Here is a 12,477-nt window from a genome sequence, read left to right as displayed (position 1 = left end):
ATGAAAGTTGAAAAGATAAGGAATTATGATTTACAACATTTTTTAAAGCGAGTAACGGAAAACAACCAAAACAATCAAGTTGGTCAGGAAGAATTAATTATGACAGAAGAAGAAAAAGAAAGACTAATTAAAATTATTCAAAAAGTGGAGTCTATGACTTGTTTTTCTTATGCCTCAGAGGAAGTGATAGGAATTATTATTCAAAACATGAAAAAAGGAATTAAAATAAGATGTAATGAGTCAATTGCAAAGAAGTTTGATACAATATTTGATAAAATGAAAATAGATGAATCATTTTATCCAAGCGAAATGATAGTTGTAGGAAGTACAAATGGAAAATGTATTAAAAATGTAGAAAAAAAGAATGTACTAATGATTTGCTATTGTCAATTGACGGATGAGATATTAATGGATATACCAAAATCTATTCGAGTATATTCAACCAGAGTTTTTATACCAGAAACAAACAATGAAAGCAATGTTAAACATATTAGATCTTCACATGAATTATTATTTTCAAATGTAAAACCTAGATTTCAACAATCATTTAAGGGTACTGTTAATGTTAATATCAATATAAACGATATAAATAACGAAGAAAATAGAAAGAAAGTTCACCAAATTATTAATGATCTTTGTGCTAATTCTCTTACAATTTATGATAACAGAAAAGGACTGTTTGGACAATGTAATGAATTAATAGTATTTGAAACATCACAATTACCTGAATCTATCAAATATATTTCTTTTAGTTTATCGGATTCAAAATTAATAATGAACAACAAACATATTGAGTGTGTAGAAATGCATGGACAACAATCTTCACTTGAACTTCAATCAATAAATAATTTAAAACAGTTAATAATAGATGGGATTAATGAAATAAAAATAAATGAAAAGAATGAAGAACAGGGAATTACTACAACTAATAAAAGAAGATATTGGAAAGAAATACAAGAGAATATCTACACATTCCAAAATCTTGAATTACTTCGATTGAACTATTGCTCTAATTTAAATGTTAGTTTAATATCAAATAAATTAAAGAGTATTGAAGTAATCAATTGTAGAGAATGTAAAATTAATATTAAATCAGATTGTATTGAAAGATTGAAATTAGAAAGAAATAAACAAACACAAATCAAATTATCAACAAATAAATCAAACAATATTTGTATTAAAGAATGTGAGAATTTCAAATTTGAAATAGAATCTAATAATGAACAAAATATTGAAATATTAGAAGGAAAACAGATTAATGTAAAATCAAAATGTCCAATCAATAAACTGATAGTATCACAATCTAAACAAGTGAATATTACAGGAAATGAAAGATGTAATACAATGAAAGTTATTGAATCTACAATCAATGAAATTGATGTTAAACCAAAAAGAATTATATTTAAATCAATTGAAGAATACATTAAAGTACCTCTGAAAGAAGCAGAAGAGATATATATTGTATCAATGAAAGATTATATCTTTGAAGAATTATTTGATAAATGTAAGAAATTATGTATTGATGAATGTGAGAATTGTCAATTCATAATCAACAAGAATCAAATCAAAGAAATGAAAATAACAAAATGTAAAAACACAGAAATCACAGGGAAGTTAGATAATATTGAAGAAATCATCACAATAGATAATGAAGAATGTAATATTCCAGAAACAAAGAATGTTATAAAAGAAGATACAGAAATAATAGAAATAAATAATACAAATAAAGATATAGAAATAGAAACAGATAAGAAATATGTTATAATAAGAAATATTCATGATCATAATATTAAAATTAGAAGTAATATTAATAGTGATGTTACAATAGAAAATTGTAAAAAATTCAGATTTGAAGGAGAATATGAAGAATATGGAAATATCAAACTCATTAATTGTATGGGTAATGATACTCCATTTATTGGTGAAAAAACTACATCAAGAATTGGATGTGCTGAATCAGTAATGATTAACAAATTTGAGAATAACTATTTTAAAATTGGTAAAATTAAAAAATCATTAGAAGTTATTGATAGTCAAGTAGGTATTGGTGTATCATCAATTGATGATAACAATATCATTGACAAAGTGCATATTGAAAATACTAAATTATATGGAACTGTATCAATTGTACCATGTAACAAAGTCTGTATAATTAACAGTACTGAAACTTATAGTATCATTCAACGATGTAAAGAAGAACTTGTATTGAAAAGAATGAATGACATTAGAATTAAATTAAGTGAATCTTTGAAGAAGCTTGAAATGGAAGAGTGTGATCTAATTGATATTGATAATGACATGAAAGGAAAAGAAGTTAAAATGGTAAGATGTCATGATATAAAGATAGTTGATACATCAAATTCAATCAACCAGATTGACTGTGATAATGTTGAAGTAATAACAGAACAACAAAATGAAATGATGGGAGGATTTGGAATGATGAGAGGATTTATTCCTAATAACATGCCAATGGGAGGTTTTGGTGGTGGATTCAATCGTTAATACGAAACTAATAACACACATAAATTGATTAGTTTTTTGATAAGTTTGTTGTTTAGAATAAAAAGAAATGAACAAAACAATGTTATGACTAATGAATGATTAAATGAAATACTAATAAAGATATTGTTTTTGATTACAAAGTTTTATAGTTACTTGTCTTTTATGTTATTTTGTTAAATCACATGAATGAAATAAAGTATCTCCAAAAAATAATATTTATTATTGATAATTTTTCATGATCATATTTCTCTACTCCACTAACAAATGATTTGGTTTTATTATTTGTTTCAATTCCTCTTTATTATTCTTTTTTCTTTTATCTAATCCATTTGATAACATTGATTATTTAATGGTTTATTCTTCAACTGTTATTTTCTTGTTTTATTTATTCATAGTAATAGTGTTATTTGTTGTAATATGCAGAAGAAATATACCAATAAATGTAGTATTAATCAATACTAACAAAAATGATTGTTATAAACTTAATGAAATTAGAAATAATTATCAACTATCCATAAAGATTCTATTAATTAATAAAATAAACTATGTGAAATCAAACAACTTATTGATTCATGAATAATAATTGTTATGACCAATATAATTTATTTATCAAGAATATTGATGTTTTAAATCCTTTGATGTATACTAAAATCTTATTAAAACAAAAATATTGAAGAAGATAATAACAAAATAACTTATACTGTTCATATAAAAGAAAATTTACACTATATTACTATGGTTTCATCTACTTTTTCTTTATATTATATTTTGTTGGTCTACTTCATGTCTAATAACCAACTCCAATAATTCATAGTAATTTTATAAAACATATTTAATTTTCACTTTGTTTAAACTGATTTCTTTTTCTTCTACCAGTTTTATTTTCTTTTCTAATTAATAAACAGGAGATAATTAAATGTTAATAGTTTTCTATTGTTCATTGCTCAGCAAAGATTAAATAATAACGTCCCTTTGCTTTAAAGGTATTTGTTTATCAACTATTGGTATATTCTTTGATTATATTTGTTGAAATATGACATTCATTTCTTTATTTATTTATTGTACAATAGAGTGTTAAACATCTATTATTTAATATTCATTATTTAATTTCTATTTGATTTTGATGTGTATTAAAATTATTCTTTATTTTCTTATTTTAAGAAGAATATATCATTGTCAGTATTTATTATGATTATTTTTCATTTTAGCATCAACCACCAAACCCTTTTTCTTTGGTGAATATATTATCAATTATACTTGTATCCCAACAAGTAATAATACCATCTTTATAAATAAATACACTTTATATCAATAACGTTCCATCATTGTACATAATAATCACTGTTATTCTTGCAGTATTGAGTAAGATGTTTTTCTAACTAAATATAACGCCATAACCAGATGATAACTGGGGGGATTCGAAAGATGGTAATATTTTAGGATTCTGTGTGGTGTCTCTGACGTGCTACATTCGAATCTAATCCTAAAATGAAATAATAAATAATAAAGAAATATAATAAATAAATGATAATTGATAATCAATTTAAATTATAGACATAATAAGATAAATAATGAAATATAATGAATATAATAATAATAATGAATTTATATTCATGTTCTTAACTTCTTTTAAATTATAATCATATTCATTATATTATTATATAATTGTCATTGTGATTTCATTTTATATTCTTTCTTTTATTATTATTTGTTATTCATTGTTAGTGATGAAGATGATAAAAGAAATGAATGAATATGAAGATAACATTATTAATTGCATGAAAACAAAACAATAACCAATCAACATCATTTAATTAAAGAATAAAATAATAATAAACCAACTAAATAATGAGAAAGTAATAACAAATGATAATAAACAAAGAATAAGTGAATAAAATAGAAATAGAAAGAAGTATTAAAGAACGGATAAATACGAATGAAACAGAGATATGATAATAAAGAAAACAAGAATTGATAAGAATATAAAACAAATATAAAACCATAAAATAATAATAAAATTGAATAGTAAAAGAATAGTAAAAGAATAATAACAAGGGTTAAAAAATGGTATTTAAACAGAAAAAAAGAAAGAAATAAACATACAAACTGTTTTACGTAATAATACAACCAATTCATTTTATAAATGGTTGGGAAACAACTATTACAAGAAGATAGATATGGAATATTGATAGTATTCTAGAAATACTATATTTAAAGTATCTAATAGAATAAGAAATAAAGATAAATAATAATAAATAGAAAAGAAATAAAATATAAAGAAAATAAAGAATAGAAAGAATAAAATAAGAATAATATAGAATAATAAAAATAGAAAGAAAGAGAATAAAAGAAAAGATAATAAGAATAATAAAGAAATAATTTAAATTTTAATTCAAATAATCATAATTATCATTTCATTTTACTTTTTACTTAATTATTATTATTTTATTTCATTAATATGTTTTAATTAATGTTTTTATAATTTGATAATTTTATTTCATTTATTTATTTTCATCATACAATGAACAATATAATAACTGGTTATTAATTTTTATTCATTCTTTTCATTCAATTCTTTTCTATCATTTATTTATTACATTCTTCAATTTCATTATGATTCAAATGTATTATTTCAGAAACAATACACACTATCATTAAAATGAAATCAAAATTTAAACCATCAATTATCATCTGATAATAACAATATATTTAGTAATATATTCAACATTCAATATTATGGTGATTTGTATTGGTTATTATTTAATAAGAAATGGTATGATTGAATATTGAAGAATGTTATTTGTTTTAAATAGTTGTTGTTTATTATGATGAAATATTATTTATTAATGATAGTTTAAAGTTGAATATGAAATATTATTAATAATTAAATTGATTCTACTGATAGTTGTTGATATTAATAAAGATGAAACATAATCATAATGATATTGATGTATTCTTCTTAAAATAACAATGTAAACAATAACCAATTTCAATAATCATTAATTTTAAATTAAAATTCAAATAACAAATTAAATAAAATATTTCAATTGAAAATAATTGAAAATACTTTAATTCATTAGAAATAAAGAATAATGAATAAACTAATTTATTCAATTCTCAACATAATGAAATACAAATTATTAATTAAATCATATTTGATTAAATTTCATTCTTTCTTATTATTCATTAAAATAACACAATAAATGTGAATATTTCAAGTGAAAGAAAATGAAATCAAATATGAATTACTTATGATTAGGTTTTCACCATATTGAGAAGTGAGCAAACCAGTTTATTCAACACATTTTATTTCTATTCAAATACTGTTTTTCAATCATGGTCGAATTAAAAAATTCCTTATTTAAGTTGTTATTTCATTTATTATTGGAATTTAACGAGTATTAAAATTCTCCACTCTTTATAATTTTATATTGTGTTGAATATATTAATAACACTATCACTATGCCTCATCTCATTTATCATCAAATCACTTAAAGAATCCTTTTTTCTTAATAACACATCATGTACTCATCTCAAACCTATCTTTGATAAATACATTGACACTAACAAATGATAATATTACTATCATAATAAATAATACTCCATAACGATTATTTATAATAAATATTAATAAACAATAACCAATTATTCTTAGGTGGTGTGTTACTCACAAAAGACATACATGACCAGACAATAACTGAGGATTCACTGATTGGACATATTAGGGTTCCATATGGTTTCTGATGTGTTAGGTTTGAATCTTAATAATTCTAACAAACAAACATATTCAAAAGAAAATAAAATGAATAAATCAAAACAAATTTATTATAATATAATTTATAATTATGTATTCATTCTTGTTATTTAGTATCTTTTTATTCTTCTATTTTTCATTTTGTTTATTATATAGTTATTTTGAATGAATGTATTCTATTTTAATTTATTTATTGTTCATTTCTTTATTTGTAATAAAATAAAATGATAAAATATGTTAATAAAATTAGATTGTTTAATAGAATTAAATGAAATATTAATTCTATTTCTTTTATGTTTCTTTTCATTCTTTATTTTCAATTCTTTCTAACATTTTTACTACTTCTTCTATTCTTAATCTTTCTTTTGCTTCTTGTTTCCATGTTTTTTCAATAATTTCTTTAATATCTTCTTTAACTTCTTGTATTATTTTTGGTCGTTTACCTGTTGATATTGTATTTGCTATATCCCATGGATGTGGATATAATGTTTTAGGAAATGGATCTTGCCATGTAATGATTTGTAACATTGTTATTGAATATGAATATATATCTGATTCCATTTTATAATGTTCTCGATTTAATATTTCTGGTGCCATGTATTTTGGTGTTCCTATCCCTTTTGTGAATGTCATATTTGTCATCATCATATTAATGTTTCTTGAACTTCCAAAATCTGTTAATTTACAATTAACTCCAATATTATCATCAAGTGTTACAACAAGAAAATTATCTGGTTTAATATCTCGATGTAGTATTCCATTTGAATGAAGATATGAAATTCCTTTTGCTCCATCTATCATGAATTTAATTCTTATTTTATTTGGTATTTCTGTGTTTGTTCTTTTATTAATTAAATCTTGTATTGATCCATATTTTGCATATTCTGTTACCATACATATTTTATTAGGAATAAATACTGCTCCATAAAAATGAATAATATATTCACTTCTAAATTTATCTAACATCATTACTTCTTTCTCAAATTCTTTCATTTTATCTTCATCTTTATCAATTTGTTTCATTTTCTTAATTGCTACTTGATTCCCTCTAAATTCTCCTATATATACAATTCCAAATGATCCTTCTCCTATTTTATTTTCTTCTTTTATTTCATCCGGATCAAGTCGTGTTGATATTTGTGTTTCTCCTTTAATTGAAATACTTTTAATTATTTCTTCTTGTGTTTTATTAAGTGTTTTACTAATTATCATTATTTGTTCTTTAATTTTAGTAGTACATTTGATTGTAATGAATATTTCAAATTCACATGCATATCCTCCTTCAATTGTAATAATATTTGGGTTTGTTCTAATTGAATATTTTTCATTTTCTTCTTTACTACTTATTTGTATTTTCTTTTTTTCTTTCTTCTCATTTCCAATACATATTAATTCTCTGATTTCTTTATTTACTTCAATTTCTTCTCCTTCTCCTATTTCTATTTCTTTTTTATTTGTTATTATTCCATCTCCAATTGATATGAATTTGATATTTGATTGTGAAATTTTAAATATTGTTGTTGTTTTCTCTTGTTCTTTCTTTTCTTTGCGTTTTATAATGTAATTAATCATTATTATTATAATTATAATTATTATAATGATGATAATAAGTATAATGATGATAATTATCATTATCATCCACCATATTATTTCTTTATTACATTTTGTTCCTTCTTCATTGATTCCATACCAAAATGAACATTTTGAACATTTATTATTTTTTGTTTCTTTACATTTATTAATATTTGAATAATGAATACATTCTTTATTTATTATTATATATTCTTCTTCACATTTATTACATTCTTTCTCATTTAAACATGTTATACATTTATTTCCACATTTTGAACATTCTTTATTTATTAAATAATATCCTGTTAAACATTCTCTACATCCATATTCTTTATCTATTTCTCCTTTACATCCTTTAATTGTTGTTGTTGATTTACATATTCCTGTTGAACTCATAAAATATCCTTCTCCACATTTTATACATTTATCTTTTTGATTACATGTTAAACATTCTTTTTCACATTTTGAACATCCTTTCCCATTTCTATAATATCCATTCTTACATATTCCACATCCACTTCCATCTGCTAATATTTGTAAACATGTTCCATTTAATTCTTCATTTGATTGACATGTTTTATCATTTCTTAAATATTTATCATTAGAACAACTCATACAATATGTAGATATTCCATAACATGTTTCACATTTATCATCACATTTTAAACATTTCATATCTTTTGTTAAATAATATCCTTCTTTACATCTTTTACATCCATATGTATTTTGTTCTTCACAATATTCTATTTTTGTATTAATACATTCTCCCTTCAAATTAGGTGAATATGTATTTGAACATTCAACACATTTTCCATTAACATATGATTTATTTGAACAATATTGAATATTATTTTTATTATTACATTTTCCATTTTGATCTTTTATCATATCTTCTTCACATGTTTTATTTATACATTTATTATTATCTAAATATTCTTCATATTTACATTTTATTTCAATATCATTTGTTTGACATATTTCTGATTTTGAACATTCTATACATTTATTATTATTGATGTATTTTCCATTTTCACAATATATTTCTTCATTCTTTCCATTTTGATTCTTTTCTTTATTTAAACATTTTCCATTGTTTAATGTATATCTATTTGAACATGATACACATTTATTTCCTTCATAATAACATTGATCTTCTTTATCTCCATCACATTGATTATTTTGTATTTTATATCCATTTGAACATTTTAAACAATAATTTCTTTCTGATTTATTACATTTATTATCAATTTCTTTACATTCTCCATTTTCTTTAATAAATCCTTCTTTACATTGATAACAATATGTTTCATTTCCAATTTTACATCCATTTTTGAATTCTTCACATGTTTTTGTATTTAAATTAAGATAATATCCATATTCACATTCAATACAATGACTTTGGTTATTTATTTTATTACAATGTGAATTATATTTACATTCTTTATTTGAATTTAAATAATATCCTTTTTCACATTCAATACATTCTCTTGTTTCTTCTTTATAAATCATTGTATCACAATGATAATCATTCTTACCATTACTAAATGTAACACCATTCATTCTAATAATCATTATTTGACTTTTCTTTGTTGTTAATGTTGTTTTTGAAAATTTTACATCACCTAAAACATATAAAGGTTTTGAAGAAGAAATAATTACTGTTGAAATTGATTTATCATTATTTTCTACTTCTTTAATTAACGTTGTTCCTTCATTTGATGATTCAATTCTTAAACTGAATTTGATTATTTGATATGGTTCTTTCTTTCTATAAACATTGAACTTTATTTGATTTGATGATTCATATTTTAACCATTGATTAGGATATGTATATACTCTATGAGTCTTTGATGAATCATAGTTGTTTCTAATAATATAATTATTTGTTGATAATGATAGATGATAGTTATAATTAGATAAAGATACAGTGGTAGTAACAATAAATGAATTAAAATCATCTTCTTCATCTTTTTTAAATTGATGATTACATTCTGTTGTTATATCATGAATTTCAATACAATAATAACTAAAATAACGAACCATTCCACCACATGTTTGATTAAAATATTTATCACTTGATGAAGTTGATGTTATTTTATTGATTGATCCTTCATACGATGATATTAAATACCATATACCAATATTAACATAACTAAGATCAGCAATTAAAGTAGTAGGATTTGAATTGAAGTAAGTACGTTGAATAGGTAAATGATAATTATAATCATAATCATCAATTCCACGAACTAACAATTCATCAACATCTCCAATTATTCTTGTTGGACTATTTCCATTATAGAAATTAAATTGAACATTTTCAAATGAATAAGAGTTTTTAATTAATTCAAGTTCAATGTTTGTTTCAATATTTCTAAAGTATAGACAATAACTTTTACTAATTCCTTCTTCTAATCTTACAATAACATTATTCGCTTTAAATGGATTTGTTGAACCAAAATAAAGTGGTTTAATGTCATTATTATTAACTGAAATAATAACTGATGAATATTTAGTATAATCTCCTGTTAATACACTTGAAGTCGGATCAGTACAAAAAGTATTTTCATAGATTATAACATCATTCCCTTCCACTTTTTGACAATATTCACCATTACAAAATGAAATAAATAGAAGTAATAAACAACACCACATTGTATTTGTTTATTTGAGTTATTTTACTTTTTTTTCTTTATTTCTTTTTTTATTCTTTTATTTTTAGAATATAATAAATTTATATAATTTATTTTAATTTATTTGTAAGAATTTGTGATGAAAAGGGTTATTATTTCTTTCTTATTATCATTCAATAACAACAAATATTTCTTAAAACTTCAATTAAAAAAAAATTTGATTGTTAAAATATTAACATTAAATGATTGTTTAAGAAAATAAAGTGAATATGGTTTGTTCATATTTAATTTAATTGAAATATGTTTAAATGAGAATAATTATCGATAATTAATTTGACGATAGAAAACATATTCTTTCATTCTCATTAACTATCATTTTATTATGATTTTATAATGATTAACATACTTATTCTATTTCATCATATCATCTTCTCATAACTTCATATTTTTATGAAAAGGGGGTAAAGAGATGTTTAAAATAATTTAAATAAATTAAAAATAAATAATTTTAAAATGGTTTATTAATAACACAATAAATAAATAACAACAAACCAATAAACACAAAAATAAATAAAACAACAAAATTAAAAACGACAAAAAACAAATAAAATTATTGTATATTTGATTCCTTAATTTATTTTACATTGTTTGAAACAAACACAACAAACTATTAATGATTAAATAATACCATACAATAAATATACAAATGTATTATAATCATCATCTTTTAGTGTTTGGTAATTTTGATATATCCATAATATGAAATAATAGTTCTTTGAATTATTTGAAATATATTGTAATTTAGTTGTTATATTCTTCTTACTGTTTCATTTTAATTACTTTCATCATTTTTTATTTCTAATTTGTTTCTAAAATGATCACTACAATGAAAAGAAGAATGATGAAATGGCATATCATTTTCATTTAATTATATACTTTAAATATTGATTATTGTTTACTCTCAATACAAAATAAAAAGAGAGGAAATTAAATGAAAACACAAATAAAAAGAACAATCCATTTACAATCATATAATGAAAATGACAAACTAATAATAAAAGAAAGAGAAAGAAGAAATAAAGAGAAAGAAGAGGTAATGATAATTCAACTGAAATCAATGAGATAAGAAGAAAGAGATAAATCAAATCAAACACAAAATAACAAGAGAAAAAGATAAATAAATGATAAAGAAACACAAAATACATAATATGATAACATCAACAACAATAAAATAAAGAATGATAAATGATTAAATATAATAGAAGACATTTGAATAAACAAAGAAAGGAATAAAAATATGTGAAAAATACAGAAAATGTTAAATAAATTGAAGAATTGAAAATCTAAATTAACAATATCAAATAAATCAAAAAGAATATGATTTAAAATAGAATATTGTTTGTAACATAAATAAACACAAATAAATGATAATGATAGTATTAAATATAATAAATTGTATCAACAATTAATAATTTCAAAGAATAATTAAATATAAAGAGAAACATAATATTATAAAGTAAATTTTAATAAACAATTGTCATAAACAAATAAATTTGGTTATAATTAATATTTTGTTAAATTCTGAATATTTAATTATAAATTGTTAAAGTTAATGAATGATAATAAAATAAATAAAGATGAGAATGAACATAAATAGAACGATTGATGTAATAAAATGATATAAAAACAAAATATAAAAAGAAGTAATTCAAAATGAACAATGAACATAGAAACAAGAATAAAAGAATGAAATGATATAACAGAAAGGTTAAAGAAAAAGGAAACAATATAATTATAAGAAAATAAACATGAAAATGAAAAAGAATATAAAAATTATATATAATGAAGATAAAAGAAAATAAATAAAATGAAATAATAAAATAATCAGAATGAAAATATTAACTTAATCAAATAAAAATAATTATAAAATTAAATATAATTTAAACAAATATAATAATGATAATCATCAAAACAAAATAAATAACATAATTTATATTTATTATTCTTTAAATTATACAA

At 21.1% G+C, this 12,477-nt stretch overlaps 3 protein-coding genes across 3 annotated transcripts, besides 32 other annotated features; 1 reads left to right on the top strand and 2 right to left on the bottom strand.

Annotated features, from left to right (window-relative positions):
- On the top strand, nt 1-2,502 carry EDI_013310 (DNA double-strand break repair Rad50 ATPase, putative; the record flags this gene model as incomplete). Its single annotated transcript, XM_001739660.1, has 1 exon — nt 1-2,502. The coding sequence occupies one exon, from the start codon at nt 1-3 to the stop codon at nt 2,500-2,502; it is 2,502 nt and encodes an 833-aa protein (XP_001739712.1).
- Nucleotides 1,684-1,811: a microsatellite.
- A 204-nt stretch (nt 2,503-2,706) lies between the features above and the next one.
- Nucleotides 2,707-2,736: a sequence feature (AT_rich).
- A 663-nt stretch (nt 2,737-3,399) lies between these two features.
- Nucleotides 3,400-3,981: a repeat region.
- A 7-nt stretch (nt 3,982-3,988) lies between these two features.
- Nucleotides 3,989-4,096: a microsatellite.
- A 39-nt stretch (nt 4,097-4,135) lies between these two features.
- Nucleotides 4,136-4,226: a microsatellite.
- Nucleotides 4,227-4,310: 84 nt separating this feature from the next.
- Nucleotides 4,311-4,339: a sequence feature (AT_rich).
- A 27-nt stretch (nt 4,340-4,366) lies between these two features.
- Nucleotides 4,367-4,544: a microsatellite.
- Nucleotides 4,545-4,724: 180 nt separating this feature from the next.
- Nucleotides 4,725-4,870: a microsatellite.
- An 8-nt stretch (nt 4,871-4,878) lies between these two features.
- Nucleotides 4,879-5,017: a microsatellite.
- Nucleotides 4,912-5,014: a microsatellite.
- Nucleotides 5,018-5,315: 298 nt separating the features above from the next.
- Nucleotides 5,316-5,663: a repeat region.
- Nucleotides 5,662-5,746: a repeat region.
- Nucleotides 5,733-6,143: a repeat region.
- A 29-nt stretch (nt 6,144-6,172) lies between these two features.
- Nucleotides 6,173-6,250: a repeat region.
- Nucleotides 6,251-6,337: 87 nt separating this feature from the next.
- Nucleotides 6,338-6,469: a microsatellite.
- Nucleotides 6,470-6,505: a sequence feature (AT_rich).
- Nucleotides 6,506-6,532: 27 nt separating this feature from the next.
- Nucleotides 6,533-6,689: a microsatellite.
- Nucleotides 6,560-10,480, bottom strand: EDI_013290 (protein serine/threonine kinase, putative; the record flags this gene model as incomplete). Its single annotated transcript, XM_001739659.1, has 1 exon — nt 6,560-10,480. One exon carries the CDS (start codon nt 10,478-10,480, stop codon nt 6,560-6,562), a length of 3,921 nt encoding a protein of 1,306 aa, XP_001739711.1.
- Nucleotides 7,578-7,721: a microsatellite.
- Nucleotides 7,824-7,894: a microsatellite.
- Nucleotides 7,966-8,040: a sequence feature (AT_rich).
- Nucleotides 8,676-8,784: a microsatellite.
- A 27-nt stretch (nt 10,481-10,507) lies between the features above and the next one.
- Nucleotides 10,508-10,545: a microsatellite.
- Nucleotides 10,546-10,547: 2 nt separating this feature from the next.
- Nucleotides 10,548-10,584: a sequence feature (AT_rich).
- A 192-nt stretch (nt 10,585-10,776) lies between these two features.
- On the bottom strand, nt 10,777-11,663 carry EDI_013280 (uncharacterized protein; the record flags this gene model as incomplete). Its single annotated transcript, XM_001739658.1, has 3 exons — nt 10,777-10,811; nt 11,147-11,280; nt 11,395-11,663. The coding sequence occupies 3 exons, from the start codon at nt 11,661-11,663 to the stop codon at nt 10,777-10,779; spliced, it is 438 nt and encodes a 145-aa protein (XP_001739710.1).
- Nucleotides 10,935-11,067: a microsatellite.
- Nucleotides 11,448-11,628: a microsatellite.
- Nucleotides 11,614-11,786: a microsatellite.
- A 109-nt stretch (nt 11,787-11,895) lies between these two features.
- Nucleotides 11,896-12,060: a sequence feature (AT_rich).
- Nucleotides 12,061-12,077: 17 nt separating this feature from the next.
- Nucleotides 12,078-12,202: a microsatellite.
- Nucleotides 12,080-12,250: a microsatellite.
- Nucleotides 12,251-12,257: 7 nt separating this feature from the next.
- Nucleotides 12,258-12,342: a microsatellite.
- A 10-nt stretch (nt 12,343-12,352) lies between these two features.
- Nucleotides 12,353-12,477: part of a microsatellite that runs on past the window's edge.
- Nucleotides 12,368-12,439: a microsatellite.

This window comes from Entamoeba dispar, genomic scaffold, assembly GCF_000209125.1.
Source record: "Entamoeba dispar SAW760 scf_1105229462343 genomic scaffold, whole genome shotgun sequence".
In the NCBI taxonomy this organism is placed as follows: domain Eukaryota; phylum Evosea; order Mastigamoebida; family Endamoebidae; genus Entamoeba; species Entamoeba dispar.
The sequence above is the reverse complement of the archived record's forward strand: the minus strand, read 5'-3'. Positions and strand labels throughout refer to the sequence as shown.